At 43.8% G+C, this 25,692-nt stretch overlaps 7 protein-coding genes and 1 non-coding gene across 8 annotated transcripts; 4 read left to right on the top strand and 4 right to left on the bottom strand.

The window, feature by feature from the left end:
* Positions 1-87: 87 nt before the first annotated feature.
* On the top strand, positions 88-1,603 carry LOC135396965 (uncharacterized). The gene is made up of 4 exons (XM_064628221.1): positions 88-283; positions 349-549; positions 602-754; positions 823-1,603. The coding sequence occupies exons 1-4, from the start codon at positions 125-127 to the stop codon at positions 955-957; spliced, it is 648 nt and encodes a 215-aa protein (XP_064484291.1). The 5' UTR covers positions 88-124; the 3' UTR covers positions 958-1,603.
* A 137-nt stretch (positions 1,604-1,740) lies between these two features.
* Positions 1,741-6,155, bottom strand: LOC135396963 (regulator of microtubule dynamics protein 1-like). The gene is made up of 9 exons (XM_064628219.1): positions 5,625-6,155; positions 5,192-5,384; positions 5,025-5,136; positions 4,455-4,591; positions 4,298-4,375; positions 4,141-4,239; positions 4,013-4,063; positions 2,116-2,196; positions 1,741-2,052 (listed from the first exon to the last, which is right to left on the bottom strand). The coding sequence occupies exons 1-9, from the start codon at positions 5,972-5,974 to the stop codon at positions 1,990-1,992; spliced, it is 1,164 nt and encodes a 387-aa protein (XP_064484289.1). The 5' UTR covers positions 5,975-6,155; the 3' UTR covers positions 1,741-1,989.
* A 1,013-nt stretch (positions 6,156-7,168) lies between these two features.
* LOC135396961 (lactoylglutathione lyase-like) lies at positions 7,169-8,302 on the bottom strand. The gene is made up of 6 exons (XM_064628217.1): positions 8,286-8,302; positions 7,945-8,187; positions 7,703-7,843; positions 7,567-7,634; positions 7,372-7,461; positions 7,169-7,291 (listed from the first exon to the last, which is right to left on the bottom strand). Coding segments are annotated over exons 1-6 (630 nt in total). The 5' UTR covers positions 8,288-8,302; the 3' UTR covers positions 7,169-7,205.
* A 204-nt stretch (positions 8,303-8,506) lies between these two features.
* LOC135396960 (eukaryotic translation initiation factor 3 subunit K-like) lies at positions 8,507-10,142 on the top strand. Its single transcript, XM_064628215.1, has 8 exons — positions 8,507-8,733; positions 8,970-9,068; positions 9,148-9,268; positions 9,354-9,428; positions 9,539-9,605; positions 9,698-9,775; positions 9,847-9,972; positions 10,062-10,142. The coding sequence occupies exons 1-8, from the start codon at positions 8,633-8,635 to the stop codon at positions 10,091-10,093; spliced, it is 699 nt and encodes a 232-aa protein (XP_064484285.1). The 5' UTR covers positions 8,507-8,632; the 3' UTR covers positions 10,094-10,142.
* Positions 10,140-12,238, bottom strand: LOC135396962 (acylphosphatase-2-like). Its single transcript, XM_064628218.1, has 4 exons — positions 11,975-12,238; positions 11,080-11,096; positions 10,887-10,996; positions 10,140-10,386 (listed from the first exon to the last, which is right to left on the bottom strand). Exons 1-4 carry the CDS (start codon positions 12,177-12,179, stop codon positions 10,272-10,274), a joined length of 447 nt encoding a protein of 148 aa, XP_064484288.1. The 5' UTR covers positions 12,180-12,238; the 3' UTR covers positions 10,140-10,271.
* A 481-nt stretch (positions 12,239-12,719) lies between these two features.
* LOC135396958 (transcription initiation factor IIA subunit 1-like) lies at positions 12,720-24,213 on the top strand. Its single transcript, XM_064628213.1, has 11 exons — positions 12,720-12,886; positions 13,574-13,675; positions 16,204-16,351; positions 16,470-16,555; positions 16,645-16,704; positions 16,878-16,898; positions 18,844-18,958; positions 19,022-19,218; positions 19,984-20,127; positions 22,355-22,444; positions 23,273-24,213. The coding sequence occupies exons 1-11, from the start codon at positions 12,869-12,871 to the stop codon at positions 23,378-23,380; spliced, it is 1,089 nt and encodes a 362-aa protein (XP_064484283.1). The 5' UTR covers positions 12,720-12,868; the 3' UTR covers positions 23,381-24,213.
* Trnaa-ggc (transfer RNA alanine (anticodon GGC)) lies at positions 14,663-14,735 on the bottom strand. Its single transcript has one exon. It is a non-coding gene; the product is annotated as a tRNA-Ala (tRNA).
* A 143-nt stretch (positions 24,214-24,356) lies between the features above and the next one.
* Positions 24,357-25,648, top strand: LOC135396959 (DNA repair protein XRCC3-like). Its single transcript, XM_064628214.1, has one exon. The coding sequence runs from the start codon at positions 24,517-24,519 to the stop codon at positions 25,540-25,542; it is 1,026 nt and encodes a 341-aa protein (XP_064484284.1). The 5' UTR covers positions 24,357-24,516; the 3' UTR covers positions 25,543-25,648.
* Positions 25,649-25,692: the final 44 nt, after the last annotated feature.

Raw genomic sequence — 25,692 nt, 5'->3', positions numbered from 1 at the left:
TAGCATTTAGCATTTCACACTTCAGTTTTACGTGATTATGTTTCAATTTAACAACTCTTTATTCAAGTTTATGAAAAATTTGGCGCGGGTGCTTTGAAAGGTTTTTGAAGGGTGGAAAACCGTCATGGACGAAACGGATGCTAATGTTAATGTTGTCCCTTGTGCAAACGAACTTGCTTTCAGTGTGCTGCTGGATGAAGTATTTAGACATGCCAGTGCAATTTTTTCGAAGAATTCGTCTGCAACTGACGATATCTTGGTGTTACAGACGACGTTTCGTTCGGTGAGTCTCCTAAGTCACGTCTTCTAAGTGGTCTTCCTAACAAGCATGATGATCGCTTTTCGTAGACATTCTCAAGGATGGCAACACAATGCATCAGCACAACACTCAAAAATAACGCCCCGGGTGTCTTGGACAAGAGTTCCAATAAAGACTTACAGAATACAGTCGAACAGAAACTGAGGGAGGTTGTACTGAAACGGAAGAACTATCCTGCAAACATAAAAAATAAAGTTGCCTTTCAACTCCAACAGGAGCGAGAACATCATGTGAGTAGAATGCATTGCAACATCTGCGGTGTAATGATCGGTATTTACACAGTTTGCAGGTGACGATGCAAAGACAGAAGTCTCTAGGAGAATAAAACCGCTGACGTTCACTCACACAAACGACGACGTTATGACTGTGTCTAATGGGAGATCGCACAAGGTGCATCTTCGGGACGTCATTCAGTCCATCTCAATGAGCATGGAGGTATGTATACAAAAGGAGCATAATATACTTTGTGCATGATTTCACAGTACTGTATTTCTGCCTGACAGAAGCTTCGAGCCATCAGAAGACAAGAGGAAGACATAAAAGAATTTATGAGCATCAATGGAGGTGATGTTTGTCACAGAAAATTGTTGAGAAAGCAGATTAATAATGATATTGTGAGTAACTCACCCTTGCAGTGAGGTTGTCCTGGTGCACTTGTACATAGCTTTATTTAAAATGTACTAATTCAACATTGTTTTTAATGAGATGACTGATGTATCCATGTTCATAATCATAGGTTCAGTCATCGTACTCTGGTATACAGAGGCAGGGCCGGTGAGAGGGTTGGACAGCCGGGGACTTCAGGGGCCCGTGGGACCTAAGGCTTGTCATAATCATATAACGAACAAATACTTGGACTGTGTTATGAGACGTAAGCAGGGGGCCCTGGCCCGTAATTTATCTCGCCGGCCCTGCACACAGGGTGACTCGGTAACGCTGTCACATAATCTTAATAAAGGAAAGTATGCTACAGATAACTATACAGTCTACATTTATCTGTGGGGGACTTTTGCCATGCACAATTTTATCAATTCAGTAAATGAAATTGAATTTTCTAAATTGAACTCCAAAAATCGTGCAGTTTTTTTTTTTTTTTCGAATTATGTGCAGTTATATTTACCAGATTCTATTACATGATACATTTTCTACTGACCCAGGCCCTACATAGCTGGAAACTGATGCATTTGCATGCAATAAACAGCAAAGAGAAATAATGGCAAATGTCTTTTATTGAATGAATAATCTGTCTTCCCATATTTCAATAAATCCATATTTCATATATGATATCTTTCTGGTATGAACCAACAATAAAGCTATACTCAAACAGCTAAACACTGAATATATTGTACATATATGGAACTCAATGTGTGCCACATCTCCGTACATACAAACCTAGAGACGTTTCCTCACAGCTGCTTCGCTTTCTTTAGGAGTTAACCAAAACCTTGTTCTGCTTTGATAACACTAATAAAAAGATCACGTTACAGCATTCTCAGACAACATCGATCATGAAGAAAGATTTCAGCACCCGCGGAATGTAGTAGTCCGAGTAGTCATTGATTCTCAACACTACACTATGCAGGCCTACGGCGTAATAAATAAATACATCCCCTTCGCCAATCTAAAACTGCCACAACCGCATTATGCCTTAACCAGTGGTGCAACGTGGATCAGGAACGGTAACGCTGGTACTGTTGCATCAGCGTCACCAACTCCCTTTGTGCCACTTCATCCTGAAAGAGAGCCGTGAGAGTCTGAACGTGTGACAAACACACACTGCGGTCTGGAAGACATACCCCTTCTCCTTTGAGTGGGACAGCCAGAGCACGATCGACCCAAGATATGGCAGGGCTGTAGTTGCCCTCGCACACATATGTCTGAAATGAGAAGATTGGAATGGCTATGCTAACTGGATACTGCACGCTTACTTAACCAAGTACGAGATCACCGAAAAATGTCTCCAATAATTTGTTACTGTGACTAATTTCCTTTTTTTTTGGTAACTTGTAACTTAACTCGGTACTTTTGCGCTGTGGTAACTTTCAGAGGAACTCATTTCTTTTTCAGGTAATTTTGCCAAAGTAACCTAAGCTAAGTTCCAAGTTACTTTTAATTCTCTTTTCGCTCACGTCCACATTGTTTCTTGCTTTCTTGCCGATTCTTTCATGGTATTTTATGCCATAAAATGTGATATTCAATCAGTGACAGTATTCTATTCAGGAAGTAAGAACCACTGCCATTGAAATGAAGCTGAACCATTGTGCGCCCACAGGGAGTAAGATGCAAACCGTTCGAATTGTTGCAGACAACTGTTGCACTCCTCCGCAGGCAACTCAATGTCTAACTCAACTGCTCACAGGCGCAGCACCTCTGTAGTGCTACTTTGTGTCCGAAGTAACTTGGAAGTAACTCGTTCTTTTTTTTAAGTAACCCCATAACTGCGAGTTACATTTCAGGCTGAAGAACTCCGTTATTAACTTAGTTACATTTTTCATGCGGTAACATAACTCATAGCAAGTTTTTTTTTTTATGGGTAACTTCTCGATCTATGCTGCTAATACCTAGTAAGACTGTAACCAAAAGCAGAGAGAGAGGTCATGGCAAAAGGCACTGATATGGCTGAGATGATATAGACTGATATGGCCCAACTGAGATAGAAGGGAATGGATTTCCCAAAACGCTGTAATTTCCAACTGTCTACTCTCGACAGCAGTCAAAATAGTTCATGCACACTGTTTGTCTTTTCATGAGAACTGAACCACACCACAATACTTGGTGATTAGATCCAGATTTTAACGTATGAGAAGGAAAGGCTACATTGAGAGAAGCTGAAGCTCCAGCGCTTATAAATACAAGGAAAGGAAATATCAGAAACCTCAGGCACCAAAAAAAGCAATCAATGGTCCTGTTTACCACCAGACTGCCAATTAGTTACAAACGTCAGGGTTAAAAAAAAGCAGGTACACAGGAAGATAAGAAATTTAACCCTAGGTTACAAGTGACATAAGCTGCTATTGTAGCCATGTGTACCAAGCAACACCATTATCGTTAGAGCCTGAAATTTTCGGAAAATATTTTTTTTCTAAATTGCGGGAGGTAAAAATTGGGTAAATAAACATGTGCTCTAAATTCATGCAAATTCTGGTGAAAAAACTTCCGGTATGCTGAATTCGGGGAGAAATGGGTCTCAGTTGCTCAAACTAACTGTACCGGTTCGGTACAAATGGTGATGTAATTGCATTTGCTGCAAAAACAAGTTAGCATGAATTCCTACAGACGTCTCAGTGAGGGTAATTTTTTTCTGGGTAAAAATCGGATTTCACCCTAAAGAAGCAACCTTCAATTCACGGTGCAGAATCGGGTTAAACCCTAAAGCTTCAGGCTCTAATTATCATAGTTAGCCATTGCCGCCTGGCAGCACACAACAGAATATAACGTTTCATTACGGCCACAGCGTTCAAAGCCTCCAGCTATGCTGTCCGACTATGGTGGTGAAGCAACAGACTGTATGCTATCTGTAGGGTGGAGACTTGGGGGGGTAGTTGGTATCGTGATAAGGTTGGCAATGCACAGCAGCATACACAAAGGGATAATGACGGAGGAAGACACTACACGACGACAGGGTGCAGAAACATTGTTCCATCTTGATGCCCTGCCTTCCCTCCGATGAAGTAAACTGGATTTGAATTGTACCTTTGCAATAAACAGCATATTCTCTTTCCAGTTGTTCTTCAGTTTGTCAGCCTGAAATGGAAAATAACGTTGCTACACCGTCTCCGAACAGTGATAAGCTCACGCGGGAATACGGCTTACGGACGTACATTGAAGAGATGGGCTCGTGCTTCCTGCATCGTGGACTGAGGGGGAGCGGAGTACAAAGTAGAAGCCAGCTTCCTTTCAATCCACGTCAGAGTTGCCACCTGCAATACATACGGCAACATTTATTCTGAATGTCGTCCAAAGGGTGCGCTAGGGTACCTCAAAGCACCATCGGCCGAGCATATGGTGCAGCGTAGGATCTGAGGGCTTGAGCCTAACAGCAGTGTCTACGTGTTCCTAAAAACATACCGAATGTTGACCACTTTTAGACTGCGCAAAACTTAGCATTGCCGTCGTCGCTGGAGTCTGTGTATACCTTGAACTCGTAGCCGTTGCGTATCTTCTCCTGGACTCCGATGAACTCCGACAGCGACCCGATAGTGATCGCGTACCACTTGTGAACTTCAGGGTTTTTGTCGTCAGCTGCTAGTGCATCCTTTGCGTAGCCGAAAGCTACGCAATGAAAAGTGAAATGTGTTTGCTCGATTCAAAAGTTACGAAAACTGAGTAATAATGCAAGTGAAGCAACATGGTGGGCCCCACGTTCGTAAACCCTTCTCCGAACGTTAAACAGCTGCTTTCCCTGGTTGGTTTCCTTGGATGCTTTCACAAAAATGTCGTCACAGTTTCCGATGAAGGACACGCAACTCTCCCACCCAACCCTGCTATTGGATCTCTATAGCCTAACAGTGTGTTTGCCAAAACACAGTGATATAGCAGGAATTAAAAAAAATAAAGTATAAATAGCAGTTTCATTTGCACAACGGATGAGTCCCTCTTTTTTTTCTTTTTTTTGTATGTGTGTGGGTCGTGTTGCGGTAACAGTATCTTTCATTCTGTGAGGAGAAATCTTTGCAGTTGTGTGCCCCTTTGAACCTGCCTTTACCTTCAAAGGCCAGTTCCTTCTTCTGCGAAATCTGTCCGTTCTTTTGCGCTGTGATTCCGCAGAGGTGAGTTACCTTTGCCATCCTCCACAGGTAGTCGGCATTGTTGCCGTACTGGAATAATTTGAAGAATGTTAATGTCATCCTGAAGGCCAAAGCTAGATGTTACCTCCTGCTGCTTCATTTTCATACTACTGTAGAGGTCTTCCTTGTCTCCCGGTTCATCGAGCTTACTGTCTACCAAGTCGAGCCATTTATCCTCAACTTTGGGTCGCACCTGGTCACCAGTGCCATCCGCGGCTACGTCTGTTTGTACATCCTCCTTAGTCTTGAGACCAGTCCAGGAGTTTTCGATATCCTCCCTGCAATGTTAATAGCAGAGTGACAATTGTGAATGCCTGTCACTTACAGACAGAAATGCAACTAGCAGCAGGTGATCCATACAACTGCAATCCTGTTCATGCAACATTTGTGTGTTCTGTGCTGGTGATAATATATCCACGATTTCATTGAGCCTTTACGGACAACAGATATGTAGACATTATCGCGCGTACATACCTGCCGTCTGCAAATAAAAGTTGTTTTTCACACTCCTTACTTACACGTCTGTGAAGTCAAAGTACTCTTCGCTGTCATCATCCAAGCTGCTGCTGGAAGGTTGAGCTGTCAATTCCTGGGCTTCCTGCTTTCGAATACTGCCATTAACGGCGACTTTTTTAGCTGCGCCTTTTTTCCAAACTGTAGTTGACGATGACGACGAACGTGGCTCCTCCGAAGACTTGAGCAGCTCGATTTCCCTTCGAAGATCCGCGATCGTACCAGCCAAGTTTGTCAGTTCCCTCGTCACGCTTCTGTTGAGCTTGTAGTACAGATAGATCCCGCTGATGCCCACCACAACACCCGTGCCAAGAGCCGCGATCATTGTCAGTTTGTCGCGCATTAGCCCGTCCATCGTGCTTAATTGTATCCTCGTAGAGCCACGTATGAATGTTAGACCTTTTCCGATGTTTTTTCCGTCAACAACGAGCTCCTCAGCATCGTGCCTGACATAGGATTATCAAGTTCATGGTCCTACAAAATTTTGTTTTCCTGGTTCGCTGCGCCACCGCGCGGCAGAGAGGGAGAAGCACTGATTGGGATGTGGCCAGACGGAGGGCAGTAGGACACGCGATATTTTTTAGGCAGCGAACCTGTTCGTACCTTTTGTTTGCGTTCGCATGCAAGAAAGCTGCGCGCGTAAACAAGTAGATTAGCGTTGCTGTCAGCCATCTGTAATGCTAGTTGCGTAGCCAGAGGGCCAGGGGGGAGCCCCCCACACACAAAAGAAGTTGTACATTTATTAGTGCATTTGGAAGACCACCCTGCAAAGTGCTCGTAGTACCCCTCCTGAAATCACCAGGGAGTGGGACAGTTGCTTTCCCCAAAAATGGGTTGCAAAAGGCAGTCAGAATAAAATTCAAGGGGTTAGGAGCATCTAAGTTTAATGACGAGCTTTCGTGTAGAGCCTGCACAAAAGCTCGTCATTAAACTTAGATGCCCCGAACCGCCTGAATTTAATTCCGACTACCTCTCTCGTGGACTCGACGGCGTTTCGGTATTTTACCATTTTGCAAAATTAGCATTAAAAATATGAAAAAGTAACTTCGCATTGAAAGTAGAGAAGGAAGCTGGTGTAGAGACAAAGTGGCCAGCATCAGGGATTTTTTTTGGCACCCCATAATCCCCCCCCCCCTAAAAAAAAGGTACTGTCCAGGAAGGCTTAAAGCGCGGCAACAGCAATATAGACTCAAAGAGGTACCAACAATGCCGTTCTTGATGTGAACACTACTACAGCCTTGCCTCATGGATCTTTGTTTGGTTGCATTTTTTTTTTTGCCATTCTTCGAATGCTTGTGTCTGGTATCATGCAGATAACTTACGCTTATATAAAGAAAGGATCAGAGCAAGGCACTGAGGCTACTTCACCAGGCTGATCTGGAAGATGGCAGCTGTCAGAAAGTCAGTTAGTGCTCATGGCAGGGACTTTTTCAGATCTTTAACTTGGTGTCTCACAGGTACACAGAAGAAAGACAGGTGTCTTTCCGTTGTACCTACTGTACTTTGGATTTGTTATAGATGTCGATTTGGTGCATTCCCACTCAGGCACTTATTTTGTAACAAACAGATGTATTCATCAAACCATATTAACAACCGGTTACACTCTTGTTGTTCAGGATCTCTATCCAGTAGCCATCGGGATCTTGAATAAATGCGATAGTCTTCATTTTTCCTGAAAAAGGTTACACAGTGACATGTACATTCAAGCTGGTGGTTAAAGCTGAGGATGAAACAAAATGAAAAATTATCTACCATCCTGCATCCTCTTTACAAACTTGACCTTGAGTTCTTCAAACCTCTGGCAGGCTTTCGCGACATCAGGCACCATAATTCCAATATGGCCTGGAAGGAGCAAATTGTTTTAGTAAAAGAGGGTACTTGCATTGACTGCAATCTCAGCGACTCAATTGATGGATTGCAATTGACTCAATTGATTGCATATCTCACCGAAACCACGGGGTTCCGAGTTTCCGTTGTGATACTTGAAGTCTGGATCATTTTCCGTTCCCCAGTTGCTATATGAATAGGCATCAACAGAATTAGTCGACAAAGGATGCACTACCATATATACACCATATCTTACTGCGTTAGCTCAATGGTCGCTTTGCGACTGAAAGTCCATTCTGTGCGAGCTTTCTTATCTTTCGGGATGTCTTCTGCCTTTTCAAAGCCCATGAAGTACAAGGAGAACTTCATGTCAGGAAAGTCCAGCTTTTGAAGAAGTCTGAAAAACAGTTGCTGCATTATCCCATGTCAACTCATTCCCTCATTTCGCTATCAATAGTGAGCTTTCGTGGGTGTGTCGACGCCAGGCTCCTGCCTTACCTCATTCCTAGAACTCTTGTGTAAAAATCGAGGGACACCTTGGGGTCTTTAATTCTGAACATTGTCTGCTGCATTATGAAGTCATTTGTGCTTGGGTCAGGCTCTGCACAGCAACGGATAGCTTCTTCGTCAGTTAGTCCTGCCATGTTGTTGCTGATAAACCGTGCACCGTATGCACCGGACGAGAGGAAAGGTGGCTTCAAAACGGCGGCAGTGAATCTCAGTGTCCTCAGCATCTTCAGCCTGCGAAAAATAAACATTTCGACATTTATTTATTAATTCTTGAATGTACTCGTACTTTTGCAGAATATAAGTAAAGTTTATAAAAATTCCAAACGCACATTTTCTTGCTGTCGTCCTTAATTATTATCAGAATTATTATCCTTTCATTGAGAAATCGTCTGCTTGTGAAAAGGGGAAAAACTTCACAGATCGTTCTATGAAATGCCACAACTTTGTAAGCAAAATAAATTTGACTTTTAGTATTGCAATATAAATCACATTTAATGTGTTTTATGTTTCACACTTCACACACACACACACACCTAAACAGATGCGTTACTGCGGCTGTTATTGGTCGGCCGGCTCCACTGCATTACGTGCAGCTCGTTACAAGCTACGAGCACGTTTGTGGTAACGTTGTTGAAGTGCTGCCGTAGTTTTTCTCCAACACACTAACACAAGGAGAATGGCTTTCTTGCCCACATCTTACATGTCAGACCCACTGGGTCTTCATTCTCCTGATGTCATGAGAACGCAGGTAGCACAGATGCTGAAAGGAATTGACAGGTTCGTCAAATCTTGGTCCACATGTTGCACTTTACATTGTCTTCAGGAACGTCTCACCAATGTAATACAAGTTATTGAACCTCACTTCTCATGACAGTGGTTGAAATGAACTCAAAGTCAACTTACTGACTTCAAAGGCTGTATGTTCAGAATTCCCGGTCCCTTACCCGCATATTGCCCGTTCGTGATAAATCACGCAGTTTATTATTACTGTTACTGTTTATTATTCAACGCAGGTACAACCCAGAAAATCTGGCAACTCTTGAAAAGTACGTGAACCTACAAGCCACAGAGAACTTCTACGATCTGGAGGCAAACCTCGCCGTGCTGAAGCTGTACGTCTGATTGAGTACAACAGCTTGATGAGTTTTCACGAGCAAAACATACATCACTTCCCTGTCCTTTTTGTTGCAGTTATCAATTCAATCCTGACAGCTTCCAAAAGGATGTGGTGGTCAAAATCCTTCTCAAGGCACTGACAAATCTTCCTCACACTGACTTCGTTTTGTGCAAATGCTTGATTGACCAGGATAGGGTATGTTCGAAGTACAAGTTACTTCACTTTGCTTCACCCTGATATTTATATTACCTCTCACGTTACCGATAAATTTATTTATTAGCTCTCGGAGCCTGACATACTGCTGGCTATGACGTTGCATTCTCTTCTGGAAAGTTGTGATTTCCAGCAGTTCTGGGTGAGTAGCATATGTTCTGCTATAATGAACCTGGGTTCGAGATGAAAATGTGGTCAGTTTATAAAATGTTATAATGAGCTAATTGTATTGTGTGTTCTTTCTTTTTCCAGAACATCTTCTCAATGAGGTCATCTTTCCATCAAAGTATCAAAGGCTTTCGAGATTCCATCAGAAAGTGTACGTCTCGTTGTTCATAAATTTTGGTTAATTCCGCTTACTTGTGGTGCCCTCTACTGCTAGTTTTGTGATTTGATTTTTTCCGTCAACAGTTGTGTGCTATGTGATAAGCATGACCTACCAAAACATCTTCAAGGCACTGCTGTGCGATTTCCTGGATCTTAACGATGGTACAAATTAACTTTGTCCTCTCATTGTACTCCTTCGTGTGGTAATGTGCTAATGTGAAATGTGAATCCAGGTCCTGAGCTTCAAGGCTGGATTGCCAGTTACGGATGGAAGGACATGGGGAATGGTTACGTTTTTGTTTGCAACCAGGAGGAAATCGTCAAGACGAAGAACATTACAGAGAAGATTGACTTTGAGAGTGAGTGTCCTTCAGTGGCCTTTTCTGTACATGTTTTTATGTAACATAGTTCGTTTTTGAGTAATACTATCTTTGTATCTTCTCAACAGGTGTGGAAGCTATTATGGCAAGCTGCAGGTAAAGAAATAAATCTGCAGCATGAGTTTTCATGACACATGCCAGTGTCGCAAGATGTGGAGTCCTTTATTAAACTGGTTTGTCGCGGATAGGTGCTAACGGAAGGCGCGTTGATGGTCCTCTCTGAACATGTTTCGGGTGCTGGCAGTGGAACGAGTAGGAAAGTTGCAGGAGCGCTTCCTTCAGAACCTCATCTGAAAGTTGTGGAAGTCATAGGTGTCGATCATGCGCCAGTGTCTGAAGTCGCAGCGCTCGATTTTAGAGCCCGGTGCACCTTGTAACCGCAGCCACATAGCCCTGGAAAGGGGAGAGAGGAACTTCTTTCATTGACTGTACATAACCATCCTTTCCTACCCTTGCGTTTCGTGTTCTTGGTACCAGTCATGTTTGAAATTTTGTAAGGATGGAAGGCAGGGGCATTTAAGATGATTTAATAAAACAAACTAGGTGATTAGTGCGGACACATTCAGAAATTATGCAAGAGAAGGAAGCACATTGTTGAATGCATTAGCAGTAAGACTATTCTGCCGTAAGAAATGCAATATATTGAGCTAAATCGTTTGCTTCATTCGTAAATCTGTGTCAGAATTGTGTGGATGATTTTGGTAATTAATCGGATAATAATAATCAATTTCAGATAATAATCTAGATAGTGAAGCAATGAGGTCCACAATGGAAAGACAACATGATTAACACTTTATTGCTTATGTGACAACAAAGATTGGAGCTGCTTAGGTTTCGCGGTCATAATAAAAGCTAGAAACGTAAAGTTTGAATGGAAGAGGGTGTCCACTTACACTTCGTCGACTTTTTCCTTTTCACCCTGAAGCTCGCCAACAACAGTTCCCCAATTCGTAAGTTTCACCCAGCCTCGGACATCGAGGCTCTGACACAAGTCTCGGGTATACTGCATGAAAAAGAACACTGGTTCCCCTTGCACCCTTAAGGACACGCAAAAAGGAATTTTCACCGAAGGTAGTCCTTTCTCACCTTCCTAAAGTAGAAACCTGGAACAGAAAAAGAAATAGTTGTTTATCGAGGAGCAGGTAAAGGATCATCGTTTATCGGAGGACATCAGCGGAAGTGGGGAGAAAAGAACTAAAATAGATCGACCATGCCCTGTATAATTGCGTCCTGTTCCACACTGTTCTCTCCTCATTTTTGTGCCGTTTGCGTTCTACAAATAGTTTTCTGGCTAGGCTGCCGAGAGCAGACCAGCAATCCTTCATGGCTGTTTACAGTACGCTGCGCAGAGCTTATTGCGATGAGTCATTAAATGTGTTTTTTCATCCTAAACAGAACAAAAATTATTGCTGCTACTCTGGGGAACCTGACTCATTCTTGCTGTGCAAAACTGCCATTTATTTGAAGAAAAAAAAAAGGAATTTGTAAATGGTAACTCAGAATTGCACCTGATACAAAGGCTTCCTTTCTGTTCTGTTTTTTTTTCTTGCTTTCTTTTGCTTTGGTTTTTGTATGTAATTTTCACCTCCCGATAGGAAGACCTACCTCATCCATAAATCTTAATATTGCACGAAATCATTGCAAAAAACAAACTGCATCACCATCAAACAACATTTTTGGATGTAATTGTCATTCTCATAATGTTTATATTTTAAGATTCTGTAAGTCACGCTCTTTGAGATCTTTGCAGCATTTCACCTATTGTTTCACAAAGCCATAAGTCTGTTGACGGGACTACACCCATTTTTTACGCAGAGATTTCAGATGCTGAGGCGTTTGGCAACAGCCCACCTGTTGCCATACGATATTCTCCCCAAATTTAGAGCCTGCGGTGACCCGTTTCACACCATCTGCGACGAGTGCCCTTGCTCCGCATTTTCCGCCCGACATATTGGGATGTGCTAGCAGACGACAAGCTTACCTTGCACCGATCCCCAGACTTCAAATTCCACCTGCACTAAATTTCCAGCTGTAGAGCTCGGTCTTGGGCTGAATGTCATACTTTTTCTGTTTCGTCGTTTAATCCCTGGCTTCTCTTGTCCGAGGGTCCACTCCTCCTCATACGAGGTTACGAAGGATGGGATCCGGTGCTGGGGCCGTTCCGAAAATACCACTCGTACTCCCATTCCGCTTCGTATGTTGGAATAAACACTGACGGTGGCGAAAGAAGCGCCGACTGGGATGCGACCGTCCTTTTATAAATTCGCTTTCGATGTTTGTGATGTTGTTTGATAGAGGAGGCTTTTTATATCCCATTGTTCTGAATTACGTTCGCGCGGTGGCGAAGCGTCGTCTGCTTGAAGCAGTTTACGCGTGTGTTTGCTTCTCGTAGAGCAAAATGATCTTGTCCCAGTTGGACAATTCTTTTTTTGAAGCAAGAGGAGATATTACTGTTTGACGAGGTTTGTTTTCATCAACCTCTTTTATATTTTTGCGTACAAGTTTGGTTTGCCCACGCAACCATACCGAAACCGGAACTATGAGTGTTATGTCGCCTGACAGAATGGCTTATTTTGAAAAATTCACGTCTTGCCTTAGCGTTGTCTGGTATATACTTCTTTCAGTTGACTGTTCTTTAATAAATACAGTCTTCTAATTTCCGTACAATAAAGATTGCCCAAATGCTCGTTATGCTCGTTAGGTGCCATGCCGGTAGCTGACGTAATGATGACGTCATCGACCCCAATGAAGACCCCTCTAGGGCAATAGTCGGCGCTCGGAAAACTATATAAACGTGTCGAAGAGCTTGCCTGCCTGTCGGCTTCGGAGGAAGCCAGCTCATACGGTTTTGAGGAAATATAACACCATCGCATAGATGGCCGCATCTAGCGTGGTAAGTTTAGCGGCAAGGACCCATGCTGTCGTTTGGCGTAGGGAAATCACTGGGCCTGACCAACTGCGTTTCCTCCAAAGTCCGTGTCCTTCCCGGGATGTGATGGCGATTTTGTGGCGTGTTTCTTTTGCCGGAACACCGGGGGCCCGAATGGACCCGTAAATAAAATGGAGATGTGCGCGGGAACGACTGAATTACAATTAAAATTATTATGCTCGTATCGATGGGAAAAAGTAATGTAAAGTTGAAGATTTTGCTTACTGTCGTAGATGTACGGAAAGTTATTGTCCTCAGCCGTACAGACACCGGCTGTTGCTGACCTGTGGGTGGTTGAGTCAGTGGGTACATTTTTGTGTGTGCTCGCATTTAGCAACGGGAGCAGTGAAAGGGTTAATAGTATGTCATTTCTCGTTCACAAAAGGCCCACACAATGCAAGAAAGATGAGCGGTAACGCGTTTGGAATGCTTGTGGAATGGATGAATGAATTGTGAATGGAAATAAGAACATTTTTGTGACCCGTGCAAATTCAAAAGAAATAATTACTGCCTCGTGATTTTGCATTCTTATAACGTATTATTTCAGTGCGCCAGCAATCTACATTTATGTTGAAACCGAGTTTATAAAATGGTGGTACTACGTGAGTGATGGTGGTACTAAGTGAGCACAAATTATGTGTCTACTTTCAGCCGAAGCTGTACCGCAGTGTGATCGAAGATGTCATAAATGGGGTCAAAGATATTTTCCTCGACGAAGGTGTGGACGATCAAGCACTTCAAGAACTGCGACAGGTATAGAGTACCATACTATGATTTTGAGTAAAAAATAACCCCAAAAAACTGTGAACAAGCGAGACAGACACAACACGATGTCAAACACAGCAACACGTTTACGAAACAGGTTATTTCACTTTCATTGGCCAATACTGTGCCCGGTGGCTTATATGGATCGAGGATGGTCAGGTTTTTAGAGAATTTAATCTTCGGTATGACCTTCCTCACTGTATATTTAGGGAGTGACTTTTTTTGTTTAAACCCGATTCCACCCGGTTATTCCCCCCGAACTGACCTCCGACCAATTCGGGTTTAACCCGATTTCTCCCTGAATTCCAGTCACTATGAAATCCTCAAATGACGTTTTCACTGAAGACGAACAAAGGTCGCCACGTGCAACACATGTAAGAATGGGTCAGTTACGTTCCCAGCAATGCACCCATGTTTGTCAACACTGTCTATGCCTTCGGGAATTCTCGCTGGAAGGTCACGATCCAGCAAAACAAAAAACGAAAAAAGAAAGAGAGATATTAGGAAAGGACTTAATAGACAAGAGGAGAAAAACACCCGAAGGCACAATTATCGCCCGATTTCTCCCCGATTTACAGATTTAAAAATAGCGCCCGATTTTTACCCCCCCGAATCTGAGAAAGGCGTTTAACCCGAAAAAGTCACTTCCTATGTATATTATATCATATTGATGTACGTGATGGCACTTAAGTATACGTGATTATTGTGCACGATATCTGCCTTATATCTTATCGTGGGAGAAAAAGTTGTACTCGTGAACTTCTTCAACGGGGAAGTTGCAGCAACATTTGTTATCTTACCCAGCCTTTGTTTCAATGCACAATGGTCAGGTTGGACGGCAATGACACGAATTCTTGAAAGAACATGAAAGAACTGATGTTCTGAGGCTGGAACAACATAGAAGTGACAAATACATACAAAGCCTCAATTTGCCTAAGAAATTAACGATGAAAGATGGAAGTCACTGAAAAGGTTAGCCAGCTGTAGGACTCGAACCCACATCTTCTGGATTGCCGGTCCAGTGCTCTACCAATTGAGCTAAGCTAACACAACTCCCCAGCGACTTCCAAGGGTGCGTCAACGGAAGGGACAAACCAACCACTCTCTCACGCATCCCCCTTTCACTCTTACATTTTTCTCACTCATACACAAAATCATACGACGGGATCTATGCAAGCGGCAAATGTTGAACATGAGAGAACTGATGTTCTGAGGCTGGAACAACATAGAAAGGACAAATACAGTTCTCTCAGTGTTCAGTTCTCTCAGTTTTCTACAGTTCTCTCATGTTCAACATTTGCCGCTTGCTTGATCCCGTCGTATGATTGTGTGTATGAGTGAGAAAAATGTAAGAGTGAAAGGGGGATGCGTGAGAGAGTGGTTGGTTTGTCCCTTCCGTTGACGCACCCTTGGAAGTTTTTTTTGTTTTTGTTTGATTGGGTGTTAGCGCCGCGAAGCAACTGTGGCTATGAGCGGCGTACAGAGGTGGACAGACGGAGAGAGGACAGCAGGAAGGAGTGGGGGACAGGGGGATTAGTATGCGTCCTGGGCCGACTTCAGGGGGAACTGTGCCGACATTCGTCTGGAAAGTCTTCGGAAAACCCAGGGAAAACCTCAGACAGCACAGCCGGCGGTAGGATTCGAACCCACCACCTCCCAGTCTACAGCACGACCTTGGTTACCGCCAACGAGCAGACGCTTTAGCCCACTCGGCCATGCCGCTGGTACCCTTGGAAGTCGCTGGGGAGGTGTGTTAGCTTAGCTCAATTGGTAGAGCCTTGGACCGACAATCCAGAAGATGTGGGTTCGAGCCCTACAGCTGGCTAACCTTTTCAGTGACTTCCATCTTTCATCGTTAGGGTACTCGGTTCACTTAGTAACTCACTGTTATAAAACTAATGCTAATTCACTTATTTCAACTTGCTGCACCTTTGGTACCGTACCTTCTGCCATAACGGCGATATGCTCGTCACAGTACAAGTCGCGGTATTTCCATTATTTTGCCGTAGCACAAATACCGTACTGAGTAAAAATTCAGACTGGATATGAGTGAGTTATATGAGGATTAAAAGAAATTACAAAAAAAATACAAATCAATTACAAAAAATGGACTTTGTGAGTGTGTGGGCCTGTTTTTGGTGGTGACTCTGGAGGATATGCCGGCACGGCCTTTTCCCCCTTTTGCCACGATATGTATCCATGACGAAAACCCCGATACTAGGGAACAAGAAGGGACGCACACGTACACAAGTCTCAAACACAGCTATCTATTTAATCATTTGGTTTCCGTTAGGCTGCTCTTCTGCAATACATAGGAGCCTCGAGCCTGTCTTCAGAATGACAACTAAGTACATGATTGCTCAAGTGCAGACAGAGCACTATTTTTGCTCTGGACGTACAAAATATTCCAACTCGGAGGTCAAACCAAATGGACACAAAATACGACACTCACTTGAAAGCCAGCCGGAGCATTGCGATGGCGTGGCGGTACATAATTTTATTTTTAATGCTTCCAGATATGGGAAAAGAAACTGACGGAATCCAAAGCTGTCGACACACATGAGCCAGCACCACAGCCAACGTTCCAAAGGACAGCGCATGCTGTCGTGCAGCAGCCGCAAGTGCATCAAGCAGCAGCGACAGCAAATCCTGTTGCTGCACAAGGTCAGCTGTCCCGTTTTGTTGACACTCACTTTCTGCTTTTCACCACAGTTTATTTGTAACAGGAGCATCGGAAAGCTATGTCACGCTAAAATTGTTTCATTAATCGATCGTCCTGCAGCCATTACACACCAGTTGACGATTGGACCAAATGGTATTGTTCAACCTACTGTCCTGCAGTACCACGCCACGCCAACGTCTGGAGGGGTACGGACTTTAGAAGATCTCTTATCTGACAAAGTTCTCCTCGTTCATGCATAGTGGTGACGACCTTTTTTTTTTTTCTCTTTGTGCAGCAAAAGTTAACTATCACACTTCCAGCACAGTCAGCCCAGCAGGGACTACAAACAGTAATGGTAAAGACGCCCTTCTGTCATTTGTGGAACTCAATTTTTGCCCCGTGAAACGTTTCTAAATACAGTTTTTCAATTGAATGATTTCCTTAGCTACTGACAAAGAGGACTTAGAAGTTAGATGGAAAGTTGTTGTATCGTGTGTAAAGGTTACGTTCTTTCCTTTTCTTCTGTAGTATCGTCCACAACAGATCCATGTGAGTGTCGTGTTTTTATTGCACTTGTGTTGTGGAAGTCCGCAAATCTCATCCCTCATTTAGTCATTGCCGCGTTGTCATTGTCATGTGTACCCACTAACCAAGAAGTGACTTGAACATCTGAAGCCAAGAACACAGACATCAGTGTTTTCCAAGTTGAATAGCTCGGGTGCGTTAAGTAGGCGCCACTCTTTTGGTGCACCCCCACGAGGAGGACGAGACACCCGGAGCGACCACTTAACGTCGAAAAAAAGATTTGGAGCTGCTCACTGCTCTCTCGGTGATACCACTTCCTGTTGTTTGCTCGTGCAGTGCACAGACTGAGACACGGTGGCTTTGTTTGGACGACGGCGGTTTTGAGAACATTTTCTCGCAATAGCAAATGTGACGTAAACACTGGGAACTTGTAATAGACACCATAGGAGCAATTTTCAGTGAAGGTGGCTGCCTGCTGTGAACATGACTGCATTAAAGTCTTGCATGACCCGCGAATGAACGCCGACATACTCATGGAAGTGTCCAAAAAAATGTAGGTTCCCGAAATGGGAGAATTCTGTAACATAGCACACCTATATTTTGCTTCAAAGCGTAAGCTTCGAACTAATTAGAAGTACCTTTCTGCCGGTGCCAGCCGCTTGCACCTGGTGGATCGCGTGCTCAACAGGAAATACGTCACTCCAAACGTTTCAAGCCCCAAACGCTTGTCGTCTGCTTCAGTGGACCCATTTGAAATGGGAGCGTGAAAAACTGATTGGTGTCTGACACTGTAGTGCACCGACGTGTCGTGTTAAGCGAGTGGAGTATGAAACACCCGCGCACCTACGTAACGCACCCATTATCAATCTGTAATACGATACACTCATGCCTCTTGTGGCACTTCAGTACACTTCACTGTGGGGACGTCAGCAGCAGGAGGTGTGCAAGGCTATGCATGTGCCCTTGCCGATGCACACCCGAACCCATTGTCTTTATTGGTTCAATCGCTCATATGGGAAACATCTCTGCTTGACTTCGTCTGCCTAGATATGTAGAAACTAGAGTGCAAGCACTGCTGATGGGGTTTGCGATCAGAAATTTGTCACGCTCCTGACTTCAAATATCATATGTAGAGTTTTCTTTGAAAGCCTGACAGATTTTGGTTCGAGACGGCATTACCACATCAGCAGTGTATGGGGCGACTGACAGATATAATACAGTACCAGACACTCAACACTGAAAGCAAAAAAAGCAGCACAAGACAATACCGAATTCAATTACAGAATACGTCACTATTTAATTGTATAACAATACACACGTAATGGTGTAAACGGCAGATTAAAGCCAACGTGCAATGGTATCAGGCAGGAAACAAACATATAATGTTGACATTTTGTTGCATCATTATATGGCATCATAGTTAGAGCCCCCTAGCTTTCCACGAATCCGCGATTCCGCAAAATTTTGTGGAATTGGCCTAGTCTCGTGGAACTTGCTCTTCCCCTCAGAAGCGTGTGATTTTTGCGGAATATTCGATATATTACAGAATTATGTATGGATTTCAAGTTAGGATAGGCTGAACAGGCGTGCGGCACGAGTTCGTGAGCGATATAGGGAGAATGCTTCAACATTTTTTGCTTGTTTCCTCTTGCCCGCTGATTTGTAAATCTCATCTTGCGGAAATGTTAGTTTTCCACCGCGGAAAGCTAGGGGCCTTAATCATAGCGTGGTAGTGCCGCACAGCGAAGTAACCCTGCCACGTCTAACACTGATTTTATTGACAAAAGACCACTCCATGTGTGACATTGTAGTGCAGGGTCCCTTTAACATAATTTGAATAGTGATCAGTAACATTAGCAACATCACTGTGTCTGTCAGTGTGCTTCGCTCCTGCCCGATACATGTGTGCTTTGAAGGACTTAGTTCATCGGCATTCTCACAATGTCGACTACGTCTTTGGTGTTCTTAGTCTTCCTCAGCCGCAACGGCAGCATTAGCACTTCATCCCGATGTGGCGGCCAGCTTGTTGCAGGGAGGGGTCTTAAATATGGCCCATGCAACCGCACTTCAGGCAGCTGCACGAAGTGAGTGATTTTCACGCAGCTATTGCGAATGGAGCCCACAGCTCAAGGTGTGGTTTGTTTCAGATGTAAATGCACAGGCGGCAGCTGGCAACATTCAGTTTCAACACATCATGAAGCCAACGGGGGAACCAGGGCAGTACACAGTCACGATGGGGCAAGCACTCGCAGGACACGCAACACCGATGGTGGTGACGAGCGGTCAGCCGGTGGCCCAGGCCGCGGTTCCTGTTACGGCAGCCACGCAACAGCGGAATGTTGCGGTACGTGCTCTGTTAGAGGAGCTCTGGTCTTGTATGAGCCAAAAGTGAAAGGATCTCCTCATATTTAGAGGCTGCAGTTTTCGAGAAAGATTTTTTTCTAAATTCGAGGGGGTAAAAATCGGGTAAATAAACGTGTGCACTAAATTCATGCGAATTCGGGTGAAAACACTCCCGGTATGCTAAATTCGGCTCAGTTGCTCAAACTAACTGTAATGGTTTGGTACAAACGGTGATATAACTGCATTTGCTGCCAAACAAGTAAGTTAATGCATTCCTACAGACATCCCAGTGAGGGGAATTTGCCGGATAAAAATCGGGTTTCACCCTAAAGGGTGAACCTTCAACTCGGGGAAGAATCGGGTAAAACCCTAAAGCTTCAGGCTCTACTCATATTCAAAGTGCCACAACTCTGTGACGCGGGAGCGCAGTGTGAAGGGGGTTTCAACGGAGATGTTTGGTGCCCATAAACCTACATTTCAACCACGATTTCGTGTGATATTCGGTATTGGATTCACAACCCCTTTGAATGCTTGGCTCAACGTCGAGGGACGCGGGGTGTTCCTGCGTTGTAGTTCATGGTCAGATTTAGGTTAACGTTTAGTTAAACAAAATACAGAAGCCGACACTGAAGATTTTTGTTTAAGTTTAATTTGTACAAGCTTTCGCGTGGAGGTCCACGCTTCCTCAGGTACCGTTTAGTGTGAAACATGCTGTATGGTTTGTGTGGTTCACGAACTGACCAATGTATGTGTGGTGCATGTGCAGGGCAACCCAGTGATACAGTTAGATGGAGCCAATGACACAAGCGACGAAGAAGAAGAGGAAGATGATTTCCAAGATGATGATGACAAGGACGACAATGATGATGATGTTGCAGATGAGGACAATGATGACGCTGGAGAGGAAGAGGCAAGATAATGCTTTCTTGATTTTGTTTCTTAGTTGGTGCTCACAATACCTGTTTCATTTCCACCATTGAATGCATTATTGCTCGTTGTGATCGTGTACACGTAAAAGCATAAAAAGTCAATCCTACTCATAAGGGCGTTGTCCAGTACCATGAATCTGGCTGCTGCGTTGTAACTGGAACTACTGCTTTACGGATCATCCTGACAAGCATGCTTTGGTCACCACTGCTGCGTGCTTTCTTGCAAAGCAATTTTCTCAGTAAATTCGTACTTCCCAAATGAAATACCTATTTTGCATGATGGCTCCTGAAGATAGTCAACAACAACAACAACTTTATTGTGAGATGATGAATGGGGAGTTTCATCGCCAGGGGTGATACTGGTCTACTTATATGATGCATATGAAGGTAGTCTGCTCATATGATGCAGTAAAAAGATATACGTTCCATGTGCCTTCCGTGCTCCTTTAAGCTCATCGTGGAAAGTTTGATATTTTGGTTTGCTGTCATACGATAGCACTGTTAGTGGACGCACAGCTTCAGTTACAGAAACGTGGAGTTGCTGTGCCAAGAAGCTCTGGACGTCCAGTTAAATTGACCCATTGTTTGCTCTGCTCTGAAGGCCACTTATGATTACTTTTTGAAAATCGGGGCTGAAAAATCTTGTTTTATTTCAGGAGCTGTAAAATCGGGCCATATGGTTACTGTAGAAGTGTTTTTTTTTCATGTGGAAAATATTTTCGCGTTTTCGAGCAGAGCTGCTTTGAGGATTGATTCGCGAGGACTTAAATTCGCGACACAGGTTTCCGGGAGTGCTTTGCTCTTGCATATCGTGCCGCCGTCAATACTCGGGCATATTTCGGCACGTACTAAGACATCCGTTGTTCACGTGGATTGCGGCATTCTAGGTCTATTCCTTTCTTCTCCTCACAGAGATGGGAGGAAAGGCCCTGTCAAATGGCCTTTAGGGACCCTGTAGGAGGCCATAGTACTGGCCGTATGCAAGTTAGCCAGTTTATTTTAGCAGTTCTTATTAATTATCACTCGGGGCACTGACCAGTTCGGTTGAGATGTGGTACTATCATTCAAGCTGATTTTGAGAATGCGGGGAAAGGCATGTTCTGGCTTCGTGCTATAGTGGTATATTGCATGTGTAGTGCAAAGCGTTTATAGGAGTAACAAAAGCATGATGAATTTTCATTTCTTTTCATCTTGCCTGATGGGATAAAACAATCTTCTGCGCTTGCTTGAACTGCCTATGCTACATGGAGTAGAAAGGGTCAGGTAGTCACGGTATAGCGTCGAACGCCGAACGATTTTCGCCCTCATATGGCCAGAGTTATTCGCGGGAACTTAAATTCGCGATTTTGGAGGTGTGTGCGAAAAACGCAAAAAATAATTCCGCGCGAAAAAACCACTTCTACAGTATATCTCGTGTAGAAAAGCAGCTTTTTTGGGTGGAGAACAAATAAAATAGAGAGAGAGAAAGATCGTCTCTCATTTTAGGTGAAAATATGACACAGAACGGCTGTGCTGAATGCCCAGTGCCTAGCATTCTTCAGTGCCTGTATTGATGACTGAATTTGTGCTGTGGCAAGTTCATTCTGGGTTTCACCAGGTTTTTATCGGGCTTTACTGGGTTTAACCATAAGATGCAAAGCCCTATTTATAATTGTGCAGTGCATATTCGAATGCCAGGCACAGTGAACATCCTTGTGGAATTGTCTAAGCCTTTTTTGAATTCAACATCTTCCCGTACTGTACATAGTCATTGCCTCGCTGCACATCATTTGCTTACTTTGAGAGCAAGTATAATCTGCTGGCACTTCTTCAAATATGCTTACTTGCTTTTCACCCTGCCCAAGATTAAGGTACATATGCTGCCTAATGACATCTTGAGGTGTGGGTGCACAAAAATGGTTGCAGATATAATTTGTCATCTTCAATCCTTGCAGTGTGCACGAGCCATGAATATGAACATGATGATGACGCAAACTCTTGTGACAGATTCAAGCTTGCTTTGCTCTTTATATATATATATATTATTTTCTTTTTTTTTTTCCTGCAGTAGGATGTGGAAAGATTTGGATTCAAAGTGAATGAGTGCAGGAATCACATGTCTCTCTCTCTCTCTCATTAGTGTCACAGCTGACCTTTTGCTTTCAGAATGTGTACAGTGCAAAGGCATCCTACAGAGTAATAATGCTGATGCCTCTTTCACCATTGTAGGAACCACTAAATTCCGATGACGATGTCTCGGACGAGGAAGTTTCCGAGAACTTCGAAATTGATAATGTCGTCGTCTGCCAGTACGACAAGGTACGTATGGAGATTGGCTAGAAAGCTTTTGCTCGAGATGCAAAATGTCTGTGGGAAAAATCCTTTCGCAAGACATTCGCGTCTCTGCTTTCCTTTGGCTTTAGTTCAAGGTGACACCACGATGTTGCCAGCATAGAATGTGACGCTAGTGGGATGATTGATTACTTTGAAACAGAAGATGTGTTTTCTGATGGATGGCCCATTTTTTAAAGCTAACTGATAATGCACAGCAATTTATCTGCGAGTATGGGTTTTGTAATCTCTGGTTATTCAAAAATGTGTGAACTGTCTGTTTGCAGCCTTTGTCAAATCAGCAGTGAAGGGAGTGCAGCAAAGATGGAAAACTTCCTTTAGCTGTAACAAAACGCTCATTGTACTGAGGATTTATTGAATGGGCCGAAAGGCGGACTCTGTGGAAACGGAGCTTGGTGTTCTGCAACGGCGCTGCTATGTCGTTATTGTCTCAGGAGGGTTCCACCCTCCACACGCTTACTAATACCACAGACAGTTTATGCTGTCCTTCACAGATATGTTGAAACTAATGTAATACGTCAGGATGTGATACATTACGTCCATTACATGTCATTTGTAGGTTACTAGCAGAATGCTGTTTTGCCTATTTTTGCTCAAGACCATTAGGATCTTTGACAGCAGCATCCCCTAAAGCGGGATGTTCACCTATAGGATGAGTTATTAGGGGACACAGTAGATTTTGACTTTTTCTTATTACTTTATTATTATTATTATTATTATTGCACCCCACACATAGGTCCCATACCTCTGCTATCACTGTGTTCCATTACCAGTGAATGTGCCTTTCTACTTTAGATCTCAAGGAGCAGAAATCGCTGGAAGTTCCACCTCAAGGATGGAATCATGAACCTTCAGGGCAAGGACTACGTTTTCCAAAAAGCTGTCGGGGACGCAGAGTGGTGAACACTCGGAGGGCCACAGACGTGATCAACTTCTACTGTGAAGGAACTGTGTGGTGGAAAATCACCCCCACATTTTCTTTTGTAATTGACTTTTTCTTCTTCTTTTTTTTTTAACTGTTTCGTTGCTCTTTTTTTCTTCATTTTCTCTCTCTCTTTCTTCCTCAGTTTGTCATTTACCCAGCACATGCACTTTTTAGGGGGACGGGTCACAAAAATGGTTTCCACTCTCCTGGTGTCCTTTTCATGCATGTATTCATTCTGCCTCGTCTATCATGTGTTATCATTATGCTGGAAGATGAGTTTTCAAGCAGACAGTGTGATAGACTGACATGAATCACGATCTTTCATTGACGCTTATCAGAGGTGCATCTATCCTGGTGCACACATATCAGATGTCTGGATTAGAACAGGATTGGGACCGTGACATGTACTGGGGAAAAAGCATGCCAAAATTCTTTTAAAATGTGGGACATCATGTTCATAAAAAGAAGTGAGAAGGAACTATTTTTGCATGAACCTTACAGTAGTCAAGTTTTGGGGCATAAATTGTGTAGTTCTGTTGGTTATGGATGTGGAAAACTGGCGTTCATGTGTGTTATGAATGATGGTGTGTGTTTGAGTACAATGACACCAAGTGTAAATTGGCAGCGCTGATTTTTATAGAAGAGGGCAGCAGAAGTAACCATATGTGGTAATTTTTAAAATAAACGATGTCAGTGTAATTTTCTTTCTCTGAAGCGCGCAAAACAATATAGCAGATGACTTGCTGGGCATTGGATAATGTCTGATTAGTTGTAAACATAAAAGACGAACAAATGACGTTTTCTGGCACGACTTTTGAAGTTTCGGTTTTGAAATCAGTCCGTTGGTGTGAATATACGGTCACGTCCAATACAACATCGATGGCTGTAGCACTTCAAATCGTTTAATCGTTCAGCGATTATATTTGTTTCGCGTTGCATGCTGCTGTCGTTCACGTAATAACTCGTGAACGGATCAGATACTCTCGTTACTACTCTCGTGAAAGGCGCTGCCGTCGTAGTGCTATCGACATCGAGCAATTTTAGCGCGAAATGTGTTGTGTATGGTTCCCGGTGTGCGCTAGCCCATTCTAGAGCTTTTCTTAAATGTTAAACAATGCAGCCTAATCCCAAATATGATCTGAAAAACTGTGAGGCCGTACGTCAGTACTATGACACCTTACTTCGGCACCAGCTAACAAACGCTACTTCAGTCATCGCGTTAACCAACGCGGGCTTACGGATACTCACCGGACTCGCAGAAGATGAAGCTGACACCGTTCTCCTGTCGTCTGCTAAAGCCCTCCTCGGCGATAGTGATGTGTTTCAGTCGATATCGGCGTTACCGAAATGTTACAGCGTTATAAGCCTAGGATGTGACATCATCGACAGATTCCTAGGCGGTGGAATACCTGTGCACGGCATCACGGAAATAAGCGGAGAAAGTAGCAGTGGCAAAACCCAAATCTGCCTACAGCTTTCAATAATGGCATTGCTTACAGCTGCATCAACGTCCCACGCGGTGTACATCTGTACAGAAGATCGCTTCCCCGACAAGCGGCTCCGTCAAATGTTGCAGGAACGGGGCGAAACTGGGACGGACCTCTCGGATAACGTACTTGTATCGCATGTGGGCGAGCTGGACGCTCTCATGAAGTGCCTCGAGCACACACTGCCGTCTCTGAGACGCACGAAAAACATTCGCTTAGTTGTAATCGATTCTGTTGCAGCGCTGTTTCGTGCAGAATACGGTGAAGGGCAGGGTGCACAACGTGCGGCCGATCTCATGAAGTTTGCGTGCGTTCTAGACAGAGTCTGGAGGACGGGAGTAGTTGTTGTGTGTGTGAATCAAGTTTCTGACGTCGTGTCTGAAGCTGCTATTGCACCAGTAGCTGGAGCGGCGACAATACCGAGCTTGGGATTATCGTGGGCGAATGCTGTGACAACTCGGATTTTCGTGTCGAGGACTGTTCTTCTACACACTGCATCTACAAATAGCTCTAATCCTCCTGTTGTGCGTCGCATGCATGTAGCATTTGCTCCACATTTGCCCAAACGTAGCGAAGGCTGTTTTTATATCGTGAACGCTCGTGGTGTTTGCGGCGTCGAACATGTCGAGTCGGCAGCCCCTGAGAGGAAGTAAGGAAGCAGACGACAGTTCTCAATCTCGGTGTCCTCCCAGAAAAGGCATGATGCGGTCTCCTTTTTACGTTATAAGAGCATTTGGATTACGTTAATATGCGCGGGAAATATATATTTTTTTTTTCGAACAAACGAAAAAGAAAGCGTTGGC

The sequence above is a fragment of the Ornithodoros turicata genome, chromosome 6 (assembly GCF_037126465.1).
Source record: "Ornithodoros turicata isolate Travis chromosome 6, ASM3712646v1, whole genome shotgun sequence".
In the NCBI taxonomy this organism is placed as follows: domain Eukaryota; kingdom Metazoa; phylum Arthropoda; class Arachnida; order Ixodida; family Argasidae; genus Ornithodoros; species Ornithodoros turicata.
This window is presented reverse-complemented; position numbering and strand designations above follow the sequence as displayed.

Excerpts from the sequence above, each read along its gene's own strand:
- LOC135396965 (XM_064628221.1), top strand. The coding sequence starts at position 125 with ATGGACGAAACGGATGCTAATGTTAATGTTGTCCCTTGTGCAAACGAA. Across the intron at positions 284-348 it reads TACAGACGACGTTTCGTTCG|ACATTCTCAAGGATGGCAAC; the intron begins GTGAGTCTCCTA and ends CGCTTTTCGTAG. Across the intron at positions 550-601 it reads AACAGGAGCGAGAACATCAT|TTTGCAGGTGACGATGCAAA; the intron begins GTGAGTAGAATG and ends GTATTTACACAG.
- LOC135396963 (XM_064628219.1), bottom strand. The coding sequence starts at position 5,974 with ATGGACGGGCTAATGCGCGACAAACTGACAATGATCGCGGCTCTTGGC. Across the intron at positions 5,385-5,624 it reads TACTTTGACTTCACAGACGT|GGAGGATATCGAAAACTCCT; the intron begins GTAAGTAAGGAG and ends TTAACATTGCAG. Across the intron at positions 4,376-4,454 it reads GCAACGGCTACGAGTTCAAG|GAACACGTAGACACTGCTGT; the intron begins GTATACACAGAC and ends GTATGTTTTTAG.
- LOC135396961 (XM_064628217.1), bottom strand. Across the intron at positions 7,844-7,944 it reads ACAAGAGTTCTAGGAATGAG|ACTTCTTCAAAAGCTGGACT; the intron begins GTAAGGCAGGAG and ends ACTGTTTTTCAG. Across the intron at positions 7,292-7,371 it reads TGTAAAGAGGATGCAGGATG|GAAAAATGAAGACTATCGCA; the intron begins GTAGATAATTTT and ends AACCTTTTTCAG.
- LOC135396960 (XM_064628215.1), top strand. The coding sequence starts at position 8,633 with ATGGCTTTCTTGCCCACATCTTACATGTCAGACCCACTGGGTCTTCAT. Across the intron at positions 9,269-9,353 it reads GCTTGATTGACCAGGATAGG|CTCTCGGAGCCTGACATACT; the intron begins GTATGTTCGAAG and ends TTTATTTATTAG. Across the intron at positions 9,973-10,061 it reads AGAGAAGATTGACTTTGAGA|GTGTGGAAGCTATTATGGCA; the intron begins GTGAGTGTCCTT and ends TCTTCTCAACAG.
- LOC135396962 (XM_064628218.1), bottom strand. The coding sequence starts at position 12,179 with ATGGGAGTACGAGTGGTATTTTCGGAACGGCCCCAGCACCGGATCCCA. Across the intron at positions 10,387-10,886 it reads AAGGAAAAAGTCGACGAAGT|GGCTATGTGGCTGCGGTTAC; the intron begins GTAAGTGGACAC and ends TCCCCTTTCCAG.
- LOC135396958 (XM_064628213.1), top strand. Across the intron at positions 13,676-16,203 it reads CACTTCAAGAACTGCGACAG|ATATGGGAAAAGAAACTGAC; the intron begins GTATAGAGTACC and ends TAATGCTTCCAG. Across the intron at positions 22,445-23,272 it reads TCGTCTGCCAGTACGACAAG|ATCTCAAGGAGCAGAAATCG; the intron begins GTACGTATGGAG and ends TTTCTACTTTAG.
- LOC135396959 (XM_064628214.1), top strand. The coding sequence starts at position 24,517 with ATGCAGCCTAATCCCAAATATGATCTGAAAAACTGTGAGGCCGTACGT.